The sequence below is a fragment of the Coregonus clupeaformis genome, chromosome 5, assembly GCF_020615455.1.
Source record: "Coregonus clupeaformis isolate EN_2021a chromosome 5, ASM2061545v1, whole genome shotgun sequence".
Taxonomy (NCBI): Eukaryota; Metazoa; Chordata; class Actinopteri; order Salmoniformes; family Salmonidae; genus Coregonus; species Coregonus clupeaformis.
The window spans coordinates 37,797,478-37,822,573 of NC_059196.1; the positions used below are offsets into that span (position 1 = coordinate 37,797,478).

The 25,096-nt window shown below is 46.6% G+C and overlaps 1 protein-coding gene and 1 long non-coding RNA gene across 2 annotated transcripts in view; both read right to left on the bottom strand.

The window, feature by feature from the left end:
- Positions 1 to 1,187: 1,187 nt before the first annotated feature.
- On the bottom strand, positions 1,188 to 2,944 carry LOC123484212. Its single transcript, XR_006658434.1, has 4 exons — positions 2,888 to 2,944; positions 2,548 to 2,669; positions 2,231 to 2,374; positions 1,188 to 2,065 (listed from the first exon to the last, which is right to left on the bottom strand). It is a non-coding gene; the product is annotated as an uncharacterized LOC123484212 (long non-coding RNA).
- Positions 2,945 to 2,990: 46 nt separating this feature from the next.
- The window catches only part of LOC121566930 (WD repeat-containing protein 49), a 26,745-nt gene continuing 4,639 nt past the window's right edge, over positions 2,991 to 25,096 (bottom strand). Inside the window, exons 6-16 of the mRNA XM_041876854.2 lie at positions 21,471 to 21,638; positions 21,225 to 21,373; positions 20,846 to 21,082; positions 15,184 to 15,348; positions 14,213 to 14,328; positions 11,375 to 11,505; positions 6,540 to 6,641; positions 6,351 to 6,455; positions 6,061 to 6,248; positions 5,743 to 5,940; positions 2,991 to 3,095 (exon numbers count right to left, since the gene is read on the bottom strand). Of these exons, the coding sequence (XP_041732788.2) occupies positions 2,991 to 3,095; positions 5,743 to 5,940; positions 6,061 to 6,248; positions 6,351 to 6,455; positions 6,540 to 6,641; positions 11,375 to 11,505; positions 14,213 to 14,328; positions 15,184 to 15,348; positions 20,846 to 21,082; positions 21,225 to 21,373; positions 21,471 to 21,638 (1,664 nt within the window). The remainder of the gene's footprint in view (positions 3,096 to 5,742; positions 5,941 to 6,060; positions 6,249 to 6,350; positions 6,456 to 6,539; positions 6,642 to 11,374; positions 11,506 to 14,212; positions 14,329 to 15,183; positions 15,349 to 20,845; positions 21,083 to 21,224; positions 21,374 to 21,470; positions 21,639 to 25,096) is intronic.

The following is a 25,096-nucleotide window of genomic DNA, read 5'->3' on the forward strand; positions in this document are numbered from 1 at the left end:
TAGTAGTGATGAGTAGTAAAACCAGTAGGTTATGTGTAGATATTGTGTAGTAGTGATGAGTAGTAAAACCAGTAGGTTATGTGTAGATATTGTGTAGTGGTGATGAGTAGTAAAACCAGTAGGTTATGTGTAGATATTGTGTAGTAGTGATGAGTAGTAAAACCAGTAGGTTATGTGCAGATATTGTGTAGTAGTGATGAGTAGTAAAACCAGTAGGTTATGTGTAGATATTGTGTAGTAGTGATGAGTAGTAAAACCAGTAGGTTATGTGTAGATATTGTGTAGTAGTGATGAGTAGTAAAACCAGTAGGTTATGTGTAGATATTGTGTAGTGGTGATGAGTAGTAAAACCAGTAGGTTATGTGTAGATATTGTGTAGTGGTGATGAGTAGTAAAACCAGTAGGTTATGTGTAGATATTGTGTAGTAGTGATGAGTAGTAAAACCAGTAGGTTATGTGTAGATATTGTGTAGTAGTGATGAGTAGTAAAAACCAGTAGGTTATGTGTAGATATTGTGTAGTGGTGATGAGTAGTAAAACCAGTAGGTTATGTGTAGATATTGTGTAGTAGTGATGAGTAGTAAAACCAGTAGGTTATGTGTAGATATTGTGTAGTAGTGATGAGTAGTAAAACCAGTAGGTTATGTGTAGATATTGTGTAGTAGTGATGAGTAGTAAAACCAGTAGGTTATGTGTAGATATTGTGTAGTAGTGATGAGTAGTAAAACCAGTAGGTTATGTGTAGATATTGTGTAGTAGTGATGAGTAGTAAAACCAGTAGGTTATGTGTAGATATTGTGTAGTAGTGATGAGTAGTAAAACCAGTAGGTTATGTGTAGATATTGTGTAGTAGTGATGAGTAGTAAAACCAGTAGGTTATGTGTAGATCTTGTGTAGTAGTGATGAGTAGTAAAACCAGTAGGTTATGTGTAGATATTGTGTAGTAGTGATGAGTAGTAAAATCAGTAGTTTATGTGTAGATATTGTGTAGTAGTGATGAGGAGTAAAACCAGTAGGTTATGTGTAGATATTGTGTAGTAGTGATGAGTAGTAAAACCAGTAGGTTATGTGTAGATATTGTGTAGTAGTGATGAGTAGTAAAACCAGTAGTTTATGTGTAGATATTGTGTAGTAGTAATGAGTAGTAAAACCAGTAGGTTATGTGTAGATCTTGTGTAGTAGTGATGAGTAGTTAAACCAGTAGGTTATGTGTAGATATTGTGTAGTAGTAATGAGTAGTAAAACCAGTAGGTTATGTGTAGATCTTGTGTAGTAGTAATGAGTATTAAAACCAGTAGGTTATGTGTAGATCTTGTGTAGTAGTAATGAGTATTAAAACCAGTAGGTTATGTGTAGATATTGTGTAGTAGTGATGAGTATTAAAACCAGTAGGTTATGTGTAGATATTGTGTAGTAGTAATGAGTAGTAATTCAGTAGTACTTTTTCATGAGGGGAAGTACATTTATATTACACTCTTGTCATTAGTCACATACAGAGAAATGCTAGGACTATAAAATGCACCTAATTTAAAAACATAATATTCTGGTACAGGGTATCATTCACCTGAAATTAAACTGTAATTTAACAATATTTAATAAACATTACATTAGTGACACTGATAGAAGAAATAACACACTGTGAACACATCTTTTAAAAGCAGGAGTTTTCATGCCTACATGATCTTGAAAATGGCTTGATTGATCAGATTTAATTTTACAGTTATATAAAAAGTCATATTAAAACGTATAAATATAACAATAACAATAACCATATAAACGATGCCTTCACTTGAAGGTTCCAGAGAAAGTTCAAGAGGAACTACCTTTTATTTATCTATAGAGAAAAAAACAATGACTGATAAGTTCAAATCTGTCCTGCTAGGTCACAATTGTCTGTTCTCTGACACACCTGTCAGTCTCCCTCATCTGTCCTTCCTTCCACGCCCCCTGGCGTTGATCCGCTTCTCCCTGTTCCTCTGTTTCCTGGCTCCATGGATAGTCTTGTCCTCCCCATCCAGGAGCTCTTTAGGGAACAGACTCCGCTCGTCAAAGGCAGCCTTCACCACTGCATGATGGCACAGAGAGGGAATAACATCCTGAAGCTAGTCAGACACAAAATAACAGACCTGTATTCTATCTTTCAACTATACATTATCTTAAAACGACTTATTAATCAAACTTTTGGTTTTATATTTTTGTTTCTTTTTATTCACACCAATAAGGGGCGTACCCTCACTGTTGGCAGGTATGGCTGGGTATATTGGGCTGGTATTGTCTCTATGGTTGAAGTAGCGGTGTGGGTGTGTGATAAACTCTGGCCTGGACAGCTCTCCTACAGACTGTACTTCTCCGATACGCAGCCCACTGAACGTACCTGCAGAGGGAGGGGACACACACTGACGACTGCAGAGAAATATGTATGCACACAAACGCACAAACGCACACACACACACACACACACACACACACACGACTTCAGATAAGAGGAGAAAGGAAGGCTGGCAGGAGAATACAGGGAGGGAACCCATTAGCTGAGTCTGGACTTACCAACGTCAGTATTCAGTGGTGTCTCCCTATGGCCAGGTCGGCTGTCACTCACCCTAAGGCCCCGCCTCTCCTTGTAGCTCCGCCCCAAAACACTACTCGGAGGAAGACAGTCACCGGGAATACTACAGACACACACACACACATCATGCAGACATCACAGTGAATTACTAGATGAAAGACATTATGTCATGTGTTGGTGTATGGCGAATATCTAGTTAGCTACAACCACTCTTTTGTCTCCAGTGGGATTTCTAGCTGTGTACAGTATGTTCAGTCCCTTTCAGAACGTATTACGATCATAAAGTTCAGACTGTCTTGTTGTGACACAGTGGGAACCTACATTGACCCCAGCTCCTCTCTCTCCAGGCCTGTGTCCTCTCCAGCCTCCTCTGTCTCCACTACTGCTCTGCTCTCCTCCCGCACCTTGAGGTTGGCTGTCCAGCTCAGGGTCTGTCCCACTGGGGGCTCTGCGGCGACAATGTCCCCTCCCTGGGCTCTCCTTCTCCCCCTTGGACAGATCCAGGCCCGTCCAAACGCCAGTGCTCCTCCTAAAGATGTGTGTATGTGTGTGTGTGTGTGTGGGGGGGGTTAAACTCAGTAAGCATCTTTTTACAAACACACATCTTTTTACAAACACACTTCTAAACAGAGTTTAGTCCGGTTTCATTTCTAATTCATCAGCCACACACCTCCCACATACTGGACACACACTCAGTCAGAGTGATAATCACTGCCTACAACAGTGATGCCTACCAGAGTGATGCCTACCAGAGTGATAATCACTGCCTACCTGAGTGATGCCTACCAGAGTAATGCCTACCAGAGTAATGCCTACCAGAGTGATGCCTACCAGAGTGATAATCACTGCCTACTAGAGTGATGCCACCAGAGTAATGCCTACCAGAATGATGCCTACCTGAGTGATAATCACTGCCTACCAGAGTGATGCCTACAACAGTGATGCCTACCAGAGTAATGCCTACCAGAATGATGCCTACCAGAGTGATAATCACTGCCTACCAGTGATGCCTACCAGAGTGATGCCTACCAGAGTGATAATCACTGCCTACCAGAGTGATGCCTACCAGAGTGATGCCTACTAGAGTGATGCCTACCAGAGTGATAATCACTGCCTACCAGAGTGATAATCACTGCCTACCAGAGTGATGCCTACCAGAGTGATAATCACTGCCTACCAGAGTTCATAGGGTTACTGGGTGTGTAGATCAGTGGCGGTCTGTGCCGTTTAAAATGAGGGAGGACGATATTTTTCATGAGCATTACCTTATTTCTATTACAGCATGTTGGATGACTGTCATTCATATTCCATTCACCCAGTTCAATGTAACATTGATAGATTTAGGCTACTACATAATACTCAAATTTTCCCTATATCCATCATGAGGTTGCTACAACCTAGCTTATAAATGAAGGTTTACAACGTAGGTGTACAGGTTGAGATACATTTTAGTAATCAAGGTGACAGACAGTGACACATTCAATACCGCCTTGCACACTCTTACATTTTACATTTACATTTACGTCATTTAGCAGACGCTCTTATCCAGAGCGACTTACAGTTAGTGAATACATTTTTATTTTTTATACTGGCCCCCCGTGGAAAACGAACCCCACAACCCCTGGCGTTGCAAACGCCATGCTCTATCAACTGAGCTACATCCCTGCCCGGCCATTCCCTCCCCTACCCTGGACGACGCTTGGGCCATGTGCGCCGCCCATGAGTCTCCCGGTCGCGGCCGGCTGCGACAGAGCCTGGATTCGAACCAGGATCTCTAGTGGCACAGTTAGCACTGCGATGCAGTGCCTTAGACCACTGCGCCACTCAGGAGACCTCTTGCCTGCATCTAGCTGATCTAGGGCGTAATCATTAGTCCAACAGTGGCAAATAAGAGTTTCTATTGTACAAATTCATGTTTATCCCCATTTCGTTACGTTTGTTTCCATTTAAGACACGTTTTTCAACAGAATCGGTAGAATGAATACACCCCTGATCACAAACTCAGTTCACTTTCATAGCAGCCACATACAAACAGCATGATCCCATTGATCGTTGTATAAAAACATTTGAAGCCAAACCTTCATATCATGACCGCTAACCACTACACACAGCCTACATCGTTGTCACCATAATAACGTCATAGTCAACATAGCTACTAGAACTAACGCGTTGGTAATCCCACTACAATCATGCAGTACAGTGTATATTCAGCAAGCAATTTAGCAGTTACACCAGCGGGCCCCGGTGGCAATAAATTAATAAAACCAAAAGCTTACCTTGACTTAGCTAGCTAGCTAACATAGCATCCCTCTCTGTTTGAGCCAGGTGTTTGAGTAGGCTAAACTAGCTAGCTGCATTAGCTAGCTAAGTAAGTGAAAGTATAAAAAATATATATATATAGCTAGCTCTCGCTCTCGCTTCTTCATTTTTGAAGAAATTAAACTGTTAAACTATTGTCTTTCTCTCTATTTGAGTCAACTACTCACCACATGTTATACACTGCAGTGCTAGCTAGCTGTAGCTTATGCTTTCATTACTAGATTCATTCTCTGATCCTTTGATTGGGTGGACAACATGTCACAGGAGGCTGCTGAGGGGAGAACGGCTCATAATAATGTCCTTAACGGAGCAAATGGAATGGCATTAAACACCTGGAAACCATGGAAACCATGTGTTTGATGTATTTGATACCATTCCACTAATTCCACTCCAGTCATTACCACGAGCCCGTTCTCCCCAATTAAGGTGCCACCAACCTCCTGTGATGTCAGTTCATGCTGCAAGAGCTCCAAGATAGGTTGAAGGACGTCCTCCGGTAGTTGTCATAATTACTGTGTAAGTCTATGGAAGGGGGTGAAACCACGAGCCTCCTAGGTTTTGTATTGAAGTCAAGGAGGACAGAAACTGTAGGATGCTACCCTACGGAGTGCTGTTGAGGATACTGTAGACCTTCATTGCAAAGCAGTGTGTTTTACTCAACTATTTTATATTTAGTATAGTTGTATCTAAAAAGGATATCCTTTTTTTATGTTTCACTATTTATTTTTATGAAATTCATTGAGGAGGATGGTCCTCCCCTTCCTCCTCTGAGGAGCCTCCACTGGTGTAGATGAGTACCTGTTACACACCTGTGACTGAGCACACACACACACACATACACACACACACACACACACCTGTCCGAACACGCCCACTGTGTCCCCAGGCAGGTAGCTGAGAGCTACGCTACAGTCTGCAGATGCTGAGAGGAGGAGGAGCCTGTCACCATGGAGACAAGTCTCCAGGTGAGTTACACAGTCCATGTGTGGGCGGAGTCTACCCAGCAGTTCTGGAGCCTCATTGGTCACTCCGTTGCTGGGCAGGAGGCAGTATTCCTAATGGACAGGCAGACAAACACACACACAGAACACCACAACAAATAATCACAGACCATTAAAGCAGCTAAACAGGAAACGTCTGGGGCTAGTATAAAGGTTTCTCTCTCCCTCTCCCACCTGTATGCCCCAGGTCTTCAGGGTTCCCTCCATGTCAGCAGTGACCAGGTATCGACCACAGGCGCTCATGGTCATGATGATGGAACCTGTGTCTTTATGAGCCATGAACACAGCAACCAGACCGCTCTGGACCGTGTTCCAGAACCGAACCAGACCAGAACCGCCACATGAGACCAGGTCCGCTCCACCTACCGAACAGAACGGGGCCAGTCAGTGACTAGAATAGTATAATAGAATACAATAGAATCACGTATCCTTTCACAGCAGTCTACAAAGACACCATCTCTCACCAGCGGTGGCCACGCCATTGCGTCCTGGCAGGAAGAAGAGTCTGGAGATGCCATCACTGCTCTCTGAGTCCTCCTCACCGTTTCCATTACACACTGATGATGAGTCTTGTGTAGAGTGTGGGGGTTAAGCAGTAGTACTTATATTAGTAAGTTTGACAGGTGGTGTGTGAGTGTGTGTTTGGTTCTGACCTGTCTGAGCCTTGCTGCATTCTCTCTCAGGATCTGGACGGAGCTTTCTCAGGGCGTTCTCTGTGCTGTTGTTCCATACCGTGAGCTCCCCGTCATAACTTCCTGTCCACACAGAAAACAGGAAGCAAACAGGATATGCACATTACGAAATCTCTTCACTCTTTGCCAAACTTTCCAGAACCTTTCAGAATCATTTTCCTGAAGGTGCAGTGTGTCATGTTATGATTACACCTTCATAGCGCTTTACAAACAATACCACAACATGTGTTCTTTCTGGGCCTGCCAACACTGATCTGAATACAGCATGATACAACATGGCTCCTCTGTGTGATGTGAGGGTTCAGGAGGAGCTTATCTGAATACAGCATGATACAACATGGCTCCTCTGTGTGATGTGAGGGTTCAGGAGGAGCTTATCTGAATACAGCATGATACAACATGGCTCCTCTGTGTGAGTGAGGGTTCAGGAGGAGCTTATCTGAATACAGCATGATACAACATGGCTCCTCTGTGTGATGTGAGGGTTCAGGAGGAGCTTATCTGAATACAGCATGATACAACATGGCTCCTCTTTGTGAGGTGAGGGTTCAGGAGGAGCTTTATCTGAATACAGCATGATACAACATGGCTCCTCTGTGTGATGTGAGGGTTCAGGAGGAGCTTGTCTGAATACAGCATGATACAACATGGCTCCTCTGTGTGATGTGAGGGTTCAGGAGGAGCTTATCTGAATACAGCATGATACAACATGGCTCCTCTGTGTGATGTGAGGGTTCAGGAGGAGCTTATCTGAATACAGCATGATACAACATGGCTCCTCTGTGTGAGGTGAGGGTTCAGGAGGAGCTTATCTGAATACAGCATGATACAACATGGCTCCTCTGTGTGATGTGAGGGTTCAGGAGGAGCTTATCTGAATACAGCATGATACAACATGGCTCCTCTGTGTGATGTGAGGGTTCAGGAGGAGCTTATCTGAATACAGCATGATACAACCATGGCTCCTCTGTGTGATGTGAGGGTTCAGGAGGAGCTTATCTGAATACAGCATGATACAACATGGCTCCTCTGTGTGATGTGAGGGTTCAGGAGGAGCTTATCTGAATACAGCATGAATACAACATGGCTCCTCTGTGTGATGTGAGGGGTTCAGGAGGAGCTTATCTGAATACAGCATGATACAACATGGCTCCTCTTTGTGAGGTGAGGGTTCAGGAGGAGACTTATCTGAATACGGCATGATACAACATGGCTCCTCTGTGTGATGTGAGGGTTCAGGAGGAGCTTATCTGAATACAGCATGATACAACATGGCTCCTCTGTGTGATGTGAGGGTTCAGGAGGAGCTTATCTGAATACAGCATGATACAACATGGCTCCTCTGTGTGAGTGAGGGTTCAGGAGGAGCTTATCTGAATACAGCATGATACAACATGGCTCCTCTGTGTGATGTGAGGGTTCAGGAGGAGCTTATCTGAATACAGCATGATACAACATGGCTCCTCTGTGTGATGTGAGGGTTCAGGAGGAGCTTATCTGAATACAGCATGATACAACATGGCTCCTCTGTGTGATGTGAGGGTTCAGGAGGAGCTTATCTGAATACAGCATGATACAACATGGCTCCTCTGTGTGATGTGAGGGTTCAGGAGGAGCTTATCTGAATACAGCATGATACAACATGGCTCCTCTGTGTGATGTGAGGGTTCAGGAGGAGCTGATCAGTAGGAGAGAGAAGGAGCAGTAGGAGGAGGAAGAGGAGGTAGAGAAGGAGGAGGAAGAGGAGGAGAGAGAGAAGGAGGAGGAAGAGGGAGAGAAGGAGGAGGAACATGAGGAGGTAGAGAAGGAGGAGGAGGAAGAGAAGGAGGAGGAAGATGAGGAGGAGGCAGAGAAGGAGGAGGAAGATGAGGAGGTAGAGAAGGAGGAGGGAGAGGAGGAGGGAGAGAAGGAGGAGGAAGATGAGGAGGAGGCAGAGAAGGAGGAGGAAGATGAGGAGGTAGAGAAGGAGGAGAAAGAGGAGGAAGAGAAGGAGGAGGAGGAAGAGGAGGAAGAGAAGGAGGAAGAGGAGGAAGAGAAGGAGGAGGAGGAAGAGGAGGGAGAGAAGGAGTAGTAGGAATGTGTGAGCAGTCAGAGAAGGTTTATGAGTGTTGCTCATTGAGGGAGCCCAATGCATTATTCATGCTGCCCAGGGGCCAGCTATATCCACTGACTGTTGGCACTGCCTCTCTCTCTCATGGTATCCTTATTTCTTTCTCTCGGTCTCTCTCTCAGTCTCCTGCAGTGTGCATGGACAGACTCCCAGGAGGCTCACAGCGTGGGAATAGGTAGAAGAGGAGAGAAGTGAGGGAGGTGAGAGCAGTTATAGAGAGAAAGAGGATGCTTCACTGCAGGTGAGCAGCAAAAAGAAGAAAGCGTAGAGAGAGAAGAGAAAGATAAGAGTGAGGCAGAGAAAGAGAGGAAAGAAAGATGAAGAGAGAGAAGAGAGAAGAGGGGGAGGGAGAGAGAGAGAGAGAGAGAGAGAGAGAGAGAGAGAGAGAGAGAGAGAGAGAGAGAGAGAGAGAGAGAGAGAGAGAGAGAGAGAGAGAGAGAGAGAGAGAGGGGGAGGAGAGAGGGAGAGAGAGAGAGAGAGAGAGAGAGAGAGAGAGAGAGAGAGAGAGAGAGAGGAGAGAGAGAGAGAGAGAGAGAGAGAGAGAGAGAGAGGCTAGAGGCTAGAAGAATACCCCGTGGCGTTTCAGACATAATGACATTACTCACCCACATGCTGTGCTCTAACATGTCTCCTGGATACATTACATCACTATACATGACTTAACATGAATACACTGAGTATACCAAACACTTATGGACCATTCTTGACACACACGGGAAACTGTTGAGCATGAAAAACCCAGCAGCATTGCAGTTCTTGAAACATACCGGTGCGCCTACCTCGTTCGAAGGCACTTAAATCTTTTGTCTTTCCCATTCACCCTCTGAATGGCACACATACACAATGTCTCAAAATCCTTCTTTAACCTGTCTCCTACCCTTCATCTACACTGATTAAACAAGTGACATCAATAAGGGATCATAGCCTTCACCTGGATTCACCTGGTCAGTCTATGTCATGGAAAGAGCAGGTGTTCTTAATGTTTTGTATACTCAGCGTACATGGTCCTGGGCCCATATGCGTCATGCCCATCACATTTACATAAAGACATGCCTACAGACAGACCTAGTCAAACATATAAAAAAGACACTACTTTGTAACACAAAACAATATGGAGGTTTAGGGCTTACTTTTCCAGCATTGTCAAGGCACTTATTATGTGGAGGGAAAAGTTTAAGTTTAAGAAGCTTTAATTACCTTGACTTCTTATGTCCCAAACCTATTTTAGGTCAATTAGATGAGATGAGCAGGTGGATAGGAGGAAGAAGAGAGAGACTGCCTGCTTTAGGGGTGAAATACGGGGAGTGAAACGAAAGACAGAGCAGTAAAGAGGGAGGAAGGCCGTGAGTGTCGGAGCGCGAGGAGCGGCCAAGCAAAGCGCTGCACAGAGTTTGAATATTGATGAGGAGAGTACAGTTCTCCTGCATTCTGATTCTCATGCACACATACGCAAAGATCCATACACACACACATACACAGACGTACGCACACACATGCACGTGAGGACACACGCAAGTGCGCGCGCACACACACACACACACACACACACCCTACTTCAGGCCTAAAAGGCAGACTACTCAGGTTCATTTTCCTCTCTGTCACACAGGGAGAGCTAATAAACATAACTTAATTTGGGAGAGAGAGAGAGAGAGAGAGAGGAAGGAGGAAGGAGAGAGAATGGAGAGAGTGGGTGAGAGAGCGACAGAGAGAGCGAGAGAACGAGATAAATATGTTTTGAAAGTATCTTGTCCCTATCTTTCTGTTCCCAACTTTTTCTAATCTAACAGAAACAGTCTGCTTTCCTTCCATTTATATTTATATGTCCAAAGTCTTCTCTTATATTCTTCTAAATGTTCCCTCTCTGTTCTTTTCCTTTGCCTTGTACTCATCGCTGCAGTGAATCTTTCACAGAGTAGCCATTGTGCAAGATGAGTGTAGTCTGTGCTGTACCTCTCAACAGGAACATTGCCACCGTATCTCAGAACTATAGCTCTACAACTGTGCTAGTTTAGCTTTGTGAAGACATTTCTATCTATACAGTACACAGGGAGAGATCCATTTCTGTTTCATGGAACAGTCTTCATAATAGACCAACCTTTCAGTCCTCTACACAGGAGAGGCCTCTCGATAGAGACGTGTGTATTCACAAGAATGAGACCATTCTATAGTAATGGCCCCCAGATAAGCACCTGCATCTCAAAGCTCCCGATAAATCCTGAAGTGATGTTAATGGAAGATTAGTGCGGTTAACATTAAGGTTGATCTCTTAATCATTCTGATGGGTTATTCTCTGTGGGTAAGCATTAGTACTTAATGGTAGCCATGTTGAGCCTGAGTTCAGGCCTCCGCTGGGGGTGCTGTGTGCCTGTGGGCCTGACAGGCAGATATCGTGCATACACACACATACACACACACACACACACGCGCACACACACACACACACACACACACACACACACAAAGCTCCCGAGCAGAGAGACCGTGGGAGCACAGTGCCTTTGATAACACCACTCACTTTAATCACCATCTAATTGCTCCCAGATAGTTTTACTTCAGTGGATTTTTTCTCTATTTCTCTCCTTCTGTTGCTTGAGCGGGCAATCTTTCATTCTAATGGAAGTCCACACACACAGAGACACATACTGTACACACAAATGTACACACACACACAGACTCAAACACACACCTGTGACAAGGGTCTGAGGGGGCAGGAATGCGGCACACAGGACATAATCGCGGTGCTGAACTCCTCCCTTCCACTCAGAGGGCTGAACAAAGAACTGAGAGAACGAGTGCAGTCTGAACACTGTTAACATCCTGCAGAGAGAGAGAGAGAGAGAGAGAGAGAGAGAGAGAGAGAGAGAGAGAGAGAGAGAGAGAGAGAGAGAGAGAGAGAGAGAGAGAGAGAGAGTATGAGTATCTTTGACTATGTACAGCCTTGCTATTGAGAAAGGCCATCTGCAGACCTGGCTCTCAAGAGAAGACAGGCTATGTGCACACTGCCCACAAAATGAGGTGGAAACTGAGCTGCACTTCCTAACCTCCTGCCAAATGTATGACCATATTAGAGACACATACTTCCCTCAGATTATACAGACCCACAAAGAATTTGAAAACAAATCCAATTTGGATAAACTCCCATATCTATTGGGTGAAATACCACAGTGTGTCATCACAGCAGCAACATTTGTGACCTGCTGCCACAAGAAAAGGGCAACCAGTGAAGAACAAACACCATTATTAATACAGCCTATATTTATGTTTATTTATTTTCCTTTCATACTTTAACTATTTGCACATCATTACAACACTGTATATATACACATAATATGACACTTGTCTATTATTTTTTAAATGTTGTTTACTGTTAATTTTTTTATTGTTTAATTCACTTTTGTTTATCATCTATTTCACTTGGTTTGGCAATGTAAACATATGTATCCCATGCCAATAAAGCCCCTTACATTGAATTGAATTGAGAACGAGTGAGAGATAGGTAAAGAGAGAGAGAGGGTCACTACTAGGACTGTTCCCTTCACTCTGTTATAACTGCTGTTACTAGCTATGCCAGGGAAAACCGGCCATTATCAGCTCATTGTTATTGATGTATCCAAATGAATGTCAATAGAAAACAGCTACTTTGCTGTTATTCTGGCTGCAGAGGTCGTAACTGTGTTAGCCGTAGCTAGCTGGCTAGCTAGCAAGCAAGGGATTAGAACGTTGCCAGCGAGCATGGCAATGGAACATTTAGAATGAACAACTGGGTTGCGTCCATAAACATCAAATGAACGACTGGGTCGGGTCTCTAGCATTCAAAAGATGAGAAAGTATGAATTAGCATATTAAAGTTAAAATCTCAACGAAAAAAAGGTATTTATACCAGTAAATGTGTGCTTTCATATTATTTTCTTTGGCAACTGTGGTATAAGCGGGATAAACGCCTCCGTTTTGTACATTACCTAGGAAAAATGAACTCGGCAAAGGGACTTGGCAGTGTCTTCCATTATTTCCAAGGTAATGTACAGAACGTTGGCGTTTATCCCTTTCTTATCACACTAACACACTGTTATAGCTAATGTTACTCCTGGGTGTTTCACTGCCAGAGACTCTCAACTGATGTGAAGGAAGGAAGAGAGATTCATTGGACACTGTGTTAACAAACCTCCAAACGAGCTTCAACGCCATACAACACTCCTTCAGTGGCCTCCAACTGCTCTTAAACGCTAGTAAAACTAAATGCATGCTCTTCAATCGAACGCTGCTGGCACCCGCCCACCCGACTAGAATTACTACTCTCGCCGGGTCTGACCTAGAGTATGTGGACAACTACAAATACCTAGGTGTCTGGTTAGACTGTAAACTCTCCTTCCAGACTCACATTAAGAATCTCAATCCAAAGTTAAATCTAGAATTGGCTTCCTATTTCGCAACAAAGCCTCCTTCACTCATGCTGCCAAACATGCCCTCGTGAAAACTGACTATCCTACCGATCCTTGACTTCGGGCGATGTCATTTACAAAATAGCCTCCAACACTCTACTCAGCAAATTGGATGTAGTCTATCACAGTGCCATCCGTTTTGTCTCCAAAGCCCCATACACTACCCACCACTGTGACCTGTACGCTCTTGTTGGCTGGTCCTCACTACATGTTCGTGCGTCAAACCCACTGGCTCCAGGCCATCTATAAATCACTGCTAGGCAAATCCCCGCCTTATCTTAGCTCATTGGTCACCATAGCAGCACCCACCCATAGTCTGCGCTCCAGCAGGTATATCTCACTGGTCATCCCCAAAGCCAACACCTCCTTTGGCCGCCATTCCTTCCAGTTCTCTGCTGCCAATGACTGGAACGAATTGCAAAAATCTCTGAAGCTGGAGACTCTTATCTCCCTCACTAACTTTAAGCATCAGTTGTCAGAGCACCTTACCGATCACTGCACCTGTACACAGCCCATCTGAAATTAGCCCACCCAACTACCTCATCCCTATATTGTTATTTATTTTGCTCTTTTGCACCCCAGTATCTCTATTTGCACATAATCTCTTGCACATCTAGCATTCCAGTGTTAATACTAATTGTATTATTTTGCACTATAGCCTATTTATTGCCTTACCTCCATAACTTGCTACATTTGCACACACTGTATATATATTTTCTGTTGTATTTTTTGACTTTATGTTTTTTTACCCCATATGTAACTCTGTGTTGTTGTTTTTATCGCACTGCTTTGCTTTATCTTGGCCAGGTCACAGTTGTAAATGAGAACTTGTTCTCAACTGGCTTACCTGGTTAAATAAAGGTGAAATATATATTTATTTTTTTAAAGAGATGAACCAGCAGACAGACACACAACCACTGACAGACAGACAGACAGACAGACAGACAGACAACCACTGACAGACAGACAGACAGACAGACAGACAGACAGACAGACAGACAGACAGACACAACAGACAGACAGACAGACAGACAGACAGACAGTTGAATGTGCAGATCTTAGGTCTTAGGGACACACACTCATACCTCTCCCAGCCCATGACCAGCACGGTTCTCTTCAGCACCAGAACCTGGGAGATGTCCACGGCCTTGTCCCGGCCCGCATTCAGCCTGTGGTGGCAGTGACCGTTAAAGTCCCAGATCTAGAACCGCACAGAACTACACAGTTAGAACCGCACAGTTACAACCACACAGCCAGAACCACACAGTTAGTAACACAGAACCACACAGTTAGAACCAATAAATACAGATCTAGAACCTAGAACAGACACCCCATCAAATTGACACCACCAGGTTAACATCGAAACAAAGATTCAAGGAGACAGAAACATTTACCACTGGGACAGACAGACAGACGGACAGACGGACAGACGGACAGACGGACAGACGGACAGACGGACAGACGGACAGACGGACAGACGGACAGACAGACAGACAGACAGACAGACAGAAACAAGCACAGACAAAGTCAGACAAACACACACACCCCTGGGGGGTTCGGACACAACCACAAGTAAACACAGCCGGTAGTCAGCAGAGCAGAAAGCTCCTGACACAACAGAAACACTAGCAGAGAAGATTAAACACGTTTCACAGAGAGTCAAATGTCAGATAGCCTCCGCCCAACACTGCTTCTGCTGCCTCAAACCTCCACATGTTAGGGGTCACACTCACTGGACTCAATCAACAAACAGTCTCACAACACAATTCTATTGTAATGTATTCTATTTCACCCAATTCTTCCATTTCAAAACAACTTAGGCAACATATTAAGGTCCCTTCTCTTGAAGATATATTATTAAACATTTGTTATATGGATATGTATGTATCTGTGGATGTAGCTATGGTTATTGTATGCATTAGTTGCACCTATATATTTTACACAATGATCCCTGCAGAGTGCCCTACAAAATTGGAATGGAACAATATTAATATCTTAGTGTTTATATATTTCATGCTTATGGGGACTGCCTACGTTAATTAATGTAATGAGTGACCTTGACTACTCCGTCTGTGCCGGCGGTGAACAGGCGTGTCTGTGTCCCGTCCAACGCCATGGTGGAGATCTCAGCATCACCATGACAACGGTGGAACTGCTTGACCTTCTGACCTGTGTCCACCAGCCAACAGATCACTGAGGAGCCAGAGTCACTGCTGATCACCTGAGAGACAGAGAGTGGGGGGGGAGACAGAGAGAGAGAGCGAGAGAGGGGGAGTTGTGGGAGAGGGAGAGGAGAGAGAGCGAGAGTGAGAGGGATGTGGGGGAGTTGTGGGAGAGGGAGAGGAGAGAGAGCGAGAGGGATGTGGGGGAGTTGTGGGAGAGAGAGAGAGAGAGAGAGAGAGAGAGAGAGAGAGAGAGAGAGTGGCGATCCCGGCTGTCTGAGTCGGGTCCTGTCTGGTGACTAGTGTTCCTGCTCGTATTCTCCAGTTTCCCGAGGGTTCGGGAACGCTCCGGGAGCGCTCTGGTTTTCCGCACCTGCATCCCATCAGCAATCTGCACACCTGGTCCTGATCATCACCCTTCTTAGGCTCTGGCCCAACATCCAGTTCCTGCGGATCGTTAGCCATGAACAGTATGTTGTCAGCGTATCAGTCTCTGAGCCAGTAGTGTTAGTTTTGTTGTTTTGCACCTTTTTGACTTGCTGTGTACTGACCTCCGTTTTGTTCTGTCTGCAGTCTCTCACCCGGAACCTTCACCCAACCTCTGCCTGATGGTCGGGCGGCTGCCGAGCCAGTACCGGACCAACCACTGCACCCTCAACAACCCATCCACGCCACCCGCTCTGTTCCCTGGATTATTCAGCTTCACTCGGACTCTATTAATAAACACTCACCTTTGTCTCACGTACCGTGTCCTGGTCTGCTTCTGGGTTCTGGCTTAGTTAACCGTGACAGAACGATCCGGCTCAGTAATGAACCCAGCGGACCTGGACTCTGTTCGCCATGCTATTACCCAGCAGGAGAAGATGTTGGGCCATCATAGCACGGTACTACAGGAGATCGCGTTGTCAGTTCGAACCTTTCTACCGGTCTGACGGAGGTCCAGAACCAACGCAAGTGTCCGGTGGAGGATCCACTACCGGTTTCACCCATCTCGCCTGCCGCTTCTGAAGCTGTGTCCATCCGTGAGCCCAAGGTTCCGACGCCGGATAAGTATGAGGGAGAGCTGGGAAGATGCCGTTCCTTCCTTATGCAGTGTGGACTAGTGTTCGATCTACAGCCCTACTCTTATGCCACAGACAAGGCTAGGATAGCCTTTGTGATTGAGTTGCTGCGTGGTCGAGCGCTGGAGTGGGCTTCAGCCGTTTGGGAACGACAGGATCCCTGCATGGCTTCACACCAGGGGTTCACGGCCGAGATGAGGAAGCTCTTCGACCATTCCGTCCGAGGGAGGGACGCAGCTAGCGCCTGTTTTCGCTTCGCCAAGGAACTCGCAGCGTGGCCGACTTCGTGATCGAGTTCAAGACGTTGGCTGTGGAGAGTGGGTGGAACGAGGAGTCTCTGCAAGCGGCCTTTTACCAGGGTCTGTCGGAGCAGCTCAAGGATGAGTTGATCTCCTATCCGGAGCCTAGTGACCTGGACAGCTTGGTAGCTTTGTCTATTCGGGTGGATAATCGAGTCCGAGAGCGAAGGAGGGAGAAGCAATGGGTTCCGTCCAACCGATCAGCTTCTCAGGATCCAGTCGGGTCGTCCAAACTGCGCGGCTCGCTAAAGTTGGGAGGACTTTTAGCGAGCCAGTTTCGACCTCTCAATACCTCTGTCAGACCCCGTTTCCCGGCTACCCTTATGAACAGGAATCAGAGCTTAGCGATTAACGCTTTATCGATTCAGGTGCCGATGGAAGCTTTCTAGATGCCGAGTTGGTGGAACAGCTGGGGCTTTCCAAGGAGCAATTGCCGGAAGCCATTGAAGCTACCACTCTGAACGGCAGTAGTCTGGCACGTATCACGATGAGGACTGAACCGGTTAAGATGCGTTGTCGGGAATCATTCTGAGATGATTTCATTCTTCATTCTGCCGTCTTCCCATGTTCCTCTGGTCCTTGGATACCCCTGGCTGAAGGAACACAATCCCACGTTCGATTGGGTGACGGGCAAGGTAACGAGTTGGAGCCTTGATTGTCATGCTAACTGTCTCAAGACTGCCTGCCCCCATTCGGTTCCCAGTCAGGTGATTGAGGCGAAAACCCCCAGATTTGTCCCTGGTTCCCGAGACATATCACGATTTGGGGGAAGTTTTCCAGTAAGCAGAAGGCTCTGTCACTCCCTCCCCACCGACCATATGATTGTGCCATCAACCTGGTCCCTGGAGCTGTCTACCCCAAGGGAAGGTTATACAGTATCTCCCGACCTGAACGTGAGGCGTTGGAGACCTACATCAAGGAGTCCCTAGCTGCTGGTCTCGTTCGTCCCTCGTCATCACCCCTGGGGGCAGGATTCTTCTTTGTGGGTAAGAAGGATGGCTCTCTTCGACCGTGTATTGATTATCGGGGGTTGAATGACATCACGGTCAAGAACAAGTATCCCCTGCCCTTGATGAGTTCTGCCTTCGACTCCTTACAGGGTGCTACGGTGTTCACCAAGCTAGACCTACGCAATGCGTATCACCTGGTCCGGATCAGAGAGAGGGGACGAGTGGTTGCGGGTTTCAATACACCGATGGGTCACTCGGTATCAGGTGATGCCGTTTGGACTGACCAATGCTCCAGCGGTATTCCAGAGTATGGTGAACGGCGTCCTGAGAGATATGATCGGTCTCTTTGTGTTTGTTTACCTGGATGACATTCTGATCTTCTCGAAGGAACCTTCCGACCACGTCCAGCATGTCCGGCAGGTTCTGCAGCGATTGTTGGAGAATCGCCTGTTTGTGAAGGCCGAGAAGTGCGAAGTTTCACGCCCACACGACATCCTTTCTCGGGTACATCATCTCCAGGGGAGAGATTAGGATGGACCAGGAGAAGGTTAGAGCGGTTCTGGAATGGGCCCAGCCCGGTACGAGATTGCAGCTCCAGAGATTTTTGGGGTTTCGCGAATTTCTACCGCAGATTCATCCGGGATTACAGCCGTGTGGCCGCTCCGTTAACTGCCTTGACTTCCAGCATCAGGACCTTCAAGTGGAATCCGGAGGCGGATCGAGCGTTTCTGGATTTGAAGAGGCGATTCACCAACGCACCGATTCTCTCTCAACCGGACACGGCCCGTCAGTTCGTCGTTGAAGTGGACGCGTCTGATGTGGGAGTTGGCGCCATCCTGTCGCAGCGATGCTCCACGGACAGTAAACTCCATCCCTGCGCCTACTACTCTCGTCGCCTTTCGCCTGCGGAGAGGAATTACGATGTGGGTAACCGGGAGCTTCGCGGTGAAACTTGCCTTGGAGGAGTGGCGCCACTGGTTGGAGGGGGGAGCAACCGTTTATTGTCTGGAGCGGACCACAAGAATCTTGCTTACGTGCAATCGGCTAAACGTCTCAACTCCCGTCCAGGCCAGGTGGGCGTTGTTTTTCGGACGATTCAAGTTTGCCCTGACGTTCCGACCTGGATCTAAGAACGGCAAGGCGGGACGCCTTGTCCCGGATGTTCTCCAAGACGGAGGAGAGTGGGTCCAAGACCGAGACAATCCTCCCCCGGAACTGCGTCGTGGGAGCAGTTATGTGGAAGATTGAGGAGGAGGTGCTGGCGGCCCTTCGGACTCAGCCCGGTCCCGGTAACGGTCCACCCGGTCGGTTGTTTGTGCCTGAGTCGGTTCGTCCTGCTGTCCTCAAATGGTCCCACGCCAGCAAGATGGCTTGTCACCCTGGCGTGGCTCGGACTATGGCGTTTCTTCGCAGAGCGTTTTTGGTGGCCTGCCATGGCCGAGATACTCGGGGTTTTGTTGCTGCCTGTCCAGTGTGTGCGCAGAATAAGAGTACCAATCGGCCCAGCTCTGGACTACTTCACCCCCTTCCTATTCCCGGCGACCATGGTCGCATCTGGCCCTGGACTTCGTCACGGGGTTGCCCGCTTCTGAGGGGAACACGGTCGTTCTGACTATCGTGGACAGATTCAGCAAGTTCGCCCACTTTGTGCCAATTGCCAAGCTTCCCTCTGCCTCGGAGACGTCCGAGATCCTGGTTAGGGAGGTTTTCAGGGTCCACGGTTTGCCCAGTGATATCGTTTCCGACCCGTGGCCCTCAGTTTACCTCTGCTGTCTGGAAGTCCTTCTGTTTGGCCATTGGAGCTACGGTCAGTCTCACATCTGGTTTTCACCCCCAATCCAATGGTCAGGCGGAGAGAGCCAACCAGAAGATGGAATCAACGCTACGCTGTCTGGTCTCTTCCAACCCCACCTCCTGGGTCTCTCAGTTGCCTTGGGTTGAGTATGCCCACAATACTCTTCCTACATCTGCCACTGGGATGTCTCCCTTCCAGTGCCTGTATGGCTACCAACCTCCCCTGTTTCCTTCTCAGGAGAAGGAGCTCTCAGTGCCTTCTGTTCAGGCCCATATTCGGCGTTGCCACCGGACCTGGCATCGGGCCAGAAAGGCACTCCTTAGAGTTTCGGACCGGTATCAGCTCCAGGCGAATCGTCGCCGGATTCCCGCCTCCCACCTATACCATCGGAGATAGGGTTTGGTTGGCGCACGGGATCTTCCGTTACGGACTGAGTCTAGGAAGTTGTTACCGGGTTCATTGGTCCGTTTGTGGTGGAGAAGGTGATCAATCCAGTGGCAGTTCGACTCAAACTACCGAGGACGCTCAGAGTCCATCCCACCTTTCATGTCTCCTGCCTCAAGCCTGTCTTCCTCAGTCCTCTGTTGCCTCCTCCGCCTCCTCCTCCTCCTCCTCGGATGATCGGAGGTGGTCCTGCCTACACGGTGCGTCGCATCATGGATTCCAGACGGCGGGGCCGGGGTTTCCAGTATCTCGTGGACTGGGAGGGTATGGCCCTGAAGAGAGGAGTTGGATTCGCGGCGACAGGTCCTAGACGCAGACCTCATCAGTGACTTCTACCGCTCCATCCTGGCGCTCCGGGAAGTCCGCCCGGTGGCGTTCGTCGGAGGGGGGTACTGTGACGATCCCGGCTGTCTGAGTCGGGTCCTGTCTGGTGACTAGTGTTCCTGCTCGTATTCTCCAGTTTCCCGAGGGTTCGGGAACGCTCCGGGAGCGCTCTGGTTTTCCGCACCTGCATCCCATCAGCAATCTGCACACCTGGTCCTGATCATCACCCTTCTTAGGCTCTGGCCCAACATCCAGTTCCTGCCGGATGCGTTAGCCATGAACAGTATGTTGTCAGCGTATCAGTCTCTGAGCCAGTAGTGTTAGTTTTGTTGTTTTGCACCTTTTTGACTTGCTGTGTACTGACCTCCGTTTTGTTCTGTCTGCAGTCTCTCACCGGAACCTTCACCCAACCTCTGCCTGATGGTCGGCGGCTGCCGAGCCAGTACCGGACCAACCACTGCACCCTCAACAACCCATCCACGCCACCCGCTCTGTTCCCTGGATTATTCAGCTTCACTCGGACTCTATTAATAAACACTCACCTTTGTCTCACGTACCGTGTCCTGGTCTGCTTCTGGGTTCTGGCTTAGTTAACCGTGACAGAGAGAGAGAGAGAGAGAAAGAACATTATCATGGTTCCTGTGTAGATGTAGGTGACTGTGCATGTGTTCCTGTGTGTGTACCTGTCTGAACAGGCTGCTATAGAGGACACAGGTGACAGGGTTCTCATGGCTGGTGACTCTCCTCCCCTCCTCTCTCTTGGCTTCCATGAGGATGAGCAGACTGTTGAAGGAGAGGAGGAGGCGTGAGCGCTCCTCATGAAGGAACAACAGAGTGTGACACTCCTCCTGTGTCTTGGGGAAGATGCCGGCGATACGCTGAATACACAGCTGACTAGCTACATCCCACAACCTCAGCACCTGAGAGAAGAGAGAGAGAGTTGTCTTAAAGTCTTCAACATGCATGAAGAAATAAGTCTCATCTTTATCATTTAGATTAAGGCATATTTCATTTAATGCATGTCTACGACACATAACAACTCCTCTTCTCCTTCTCTGTCACCTTGTCCTTGGAGAAGCTGATCAGTTGTTTCTTGCCCACTAAGAAGCGTACGGCGGTAACACTGCTCATGTGACCTCTGAGTACACCCACTGGTTTAGAGATCACATAGGGGTTCCACAGCAACACCTTGTTGTCTATACCTGCGGTGGCTGCAACCAATCAGAGAGAAGGATGTTAGTGCTGGCAGTGGTTACAACCAATGAGAAGTAAGGATAGATATTAGAACTTGGTAGGACTTGTCAGTACCTATCAGATTCATCCCAGGGTGGTGGTCCAGGTCATTGGTTCCTTTCTCCGTGTGGAAGGCGGTGACTCTGAGGGGCTCGCCCTCTCTCTCCCTCCAGCCAATCACCATGCTGCTGTGGGGGCTGGTGCTGCACGACAACAACGCGTCCAAAGAGCCCAGGAAACGCACTGCAGGAAACAGGAAGTACAGGAGTAGGATGAGGTGTTTTATGAATGTAAAGAGGTGAGTAAAGAGAAAAGGAGTGGATGAAGGTGAGGAGAGAGGGGGAAGATAAGTTAGATGAGTGGATAACAAGCTAGATACACTGCATTCGGAAAGTATTCAGACCCCTTGACTTTTTCCACATTTTGTTACGTTACAGCCTTATTCTAAAATTGATTAAATTGTTTTTTTCCCTCATCAATCTACACACAATACCCCATAATGACAAAGCAAAAACTGGTTTTTAGAAATTTTTGCAAATGTATTAAAAATAAAAAACAGAAATATCACATTTAATAAGTATTCAGACCCTTTACTCAGTACTTTGTTGAAGCGCCTTTGTCAGCGATTACAGCCTCGAGTCTTCTTGGGTATGATGCTACAAGCTTGGCACACCTGTATCTGGGGAGTTTCTCCCATTCTTCTCTGCAGATCCTCTCAAGCCACTCAAGGACATTCAGAGACTTGTCCCGAAGCCACTCCTGCATTGTCTTGGCTGTGTGCATAGGGTCGTTGTTCTGTTGGAAGGTGAACCTTCGCCCCAGTCTGAGGTCCTGAGTGCTCTGGAGCAGGTTTTCATCAAGGATCTCTCTGTACTTTGCTCAATTCATCTTTCCCTCGATCCTGACTAGTCTCCCAGACCCTGCCACTAAAAAACATCCCCACAGCATGATGCTGCCACCACCATGCTTCACCGTAGGGATGGTGCCAGGTTTCCTCCAGACGTGACGCTTGCCATTCAGGCCAAAGAGTTCAATCTTGGTTGCATCAGACCAGAGAATCTTGTTTCTCCTGGTCTGAGAGTCCTTTAGGTGCCTTTTGGCAAAATCCAAGTCGGCTGTCATGTGCCTTTTACTGAGGAGTGGCTTCCGTCTGGCCACTCTACTATAAAGGCCTGATTGGTGGAGTGCTGCAGAAATGGTTGTCCTTCTGGAAGGTTCTCCCATCTCCACAGAGGAACTCTGGAGCTCTGTCAGAGTGACCATTGGGTTCTTGGTCACCTCCCTGACTAAGGCCCTTCTCCCCTGACTGCTCAGTTTGGCCAGGCAGCCAGCTCTAGGAAGATTCTTGGTGGTTCCAAACGGTGTTCTTGGGGACCTTCAATGCTGCAGAGATTTTTTGGTACCCTTCCCCAGATCTGTGCCTCGACACAATCCTGTCTCGGAGCTCTACGGAAAATTCCTTTGATCTCATGGCTTGGTTTTTGCTCTGACATGCACTGTCAACTGTGGGACCTTATATAGACAGGTGTGTCCCTTTCCAAACCATGTCCAATCAATTGAATTTACCACAGGTGTACTCCAATCAAGTTGAAAAAACATCAAGGATGACCAATGGAAACTGGATGCACCTGAGCTCAATTTCGAGTCTCATAGCAAAGGGTCTGAATACTTATGTAAATAAGGTATTTCTGTTTTTGTTTTTTTATAAATTTGCAAACATTTCTAAAATCCTGTTTTGCTTTGTCATTATGGGATATTGTGTATAGATTGATGAGGGGGAAAAAGTATTTAATCAATTTTAGAATGAGGCTGTAACGTAACAAAATGTGGAAAAGGGGAAGGGGTCTGAATCCTTTCCGAAGGTGCTGTATATTGACTAAGCTGCCCTACACACAGAGAGAGGAGAGCTTTGAAATGTCAGTAAGTCACGTTCTTTTGTGGCTGACATACAAACACACATAGACACACTCACACAGGTCTACTGTCAGACCCAGTGTGTCATTTCAGGAACAGGAGGGTTGAGGATCATCATGATTCTCTCCATAACATGTCATTGTTCTTTTCACAGGCAGGGTTCAGTTAGAGTTTGTGCTCTGTTGACTGTGAGAAGTCAGGCGGCATCCATCTATCTATCCCTCCACACACACACACACACACACACACACACACACACACACACACACACACACACACACACACACACACACACACACACACACACACACACACACACACACACACACACACACACACACACACACACACACACACACACACACACACACACACACAGCCAGTAAAATGTAAATGAGCTAACCCTTTTTAGGTTCCCCTGTCATCTCCTCTGTTCCCTTTTGTTGAGCTTTATTGTTTGTTGTTGTTGTTGTTGTTGTTTACTTGACAACCAGCGTCACAACACTTTATAACGCGGTCATAACCATGTCATAACGGCAGACATAACTTGTCATAACCTGTCGTAATATGGTCATAACACTGTCATGTCACCTGTTGTGACATATATTGTGTTATTTTATGGCTGGTTATGACACTTACATAAGAGTGTAAAAACCCACGAAACCTACCACACAAGGTAAACCATTCCATTACATCATAGCATACGTGTCAACAGTATGTATATGTTGTATAACATTTTCCTGAAATTGACCATAATAAATTATTAAAAATCATTGTAATTGTGCACATATTGATGTCAGACATGCACCTAACCCAGTGCTCTGTTGCTGATGACTGGGATATCAGGAGCAGGACAAGACACCCTCTTTATGACTGATGACTGACATAAGGGCATGTACGTGATATGCCTATCTGGCTTATGTGATTATGATGGTCATAATGCTTCTTGACAGTGTCAGAAAGTTTTTTCTACAAGTTATTTAAATAAGATGAAAAAAACATGCCTGTAAAGAATTCATTACAACAACATTGGATTTAAGAAACAAACTTTCAACCGAAAGGACACTTCTTGGCAGGGGAAAAAACTAATTTGAATAAATGTGGGTTTTGACACGCTTATGTAGTTGTCAGAACCAGCCATAAAATAACGCAATATATAATAATAATATGCCATTTAGCAGACGCTTTTATCCAAAGCGACTTACAGTCATGCGTGCATACATTTTTTTTTGTGTATGGGTGGTCCCGGGGATCGAACCCACTACCTTGGCGTTACAAGCGCCGTGCTCTACCAGTTGAGCTACAGAGGACCACGTGTCACAACAGGTGTAAATATATGCGTCATGACAGTGTTATGACCATATTATGACAGGTTATGACAAGTTATGTCAGCTGTTATGTGTTATGACATGGTTATGACGTGTTATGATGTGTTATGACATGTTACTACATGGTTATGATGTGTTAGGACATGGTTACGACGTGTTAGGACATGGTTATGACGTGTTACTACATGGTTATGACGTGTTAGGACATGGTTATGACGTGTTATGATGTGTTATGACATGTTACTACATGGTTATGATGTGTTAGGACATGGTTACGACGTGTTAGGACATGGTTATGATGTGTTATGATGTGTTAGGACATGGTTATGATGTGTTAGGACATGGTTACGACGTGTTAGGACATGGTTATGACGTGTTATGATGTGTTATGACATGTTACTACATGGTTATGATGTGTTAGGACATGGTTACGACGTGTTAGGACATGGTTACGACGTG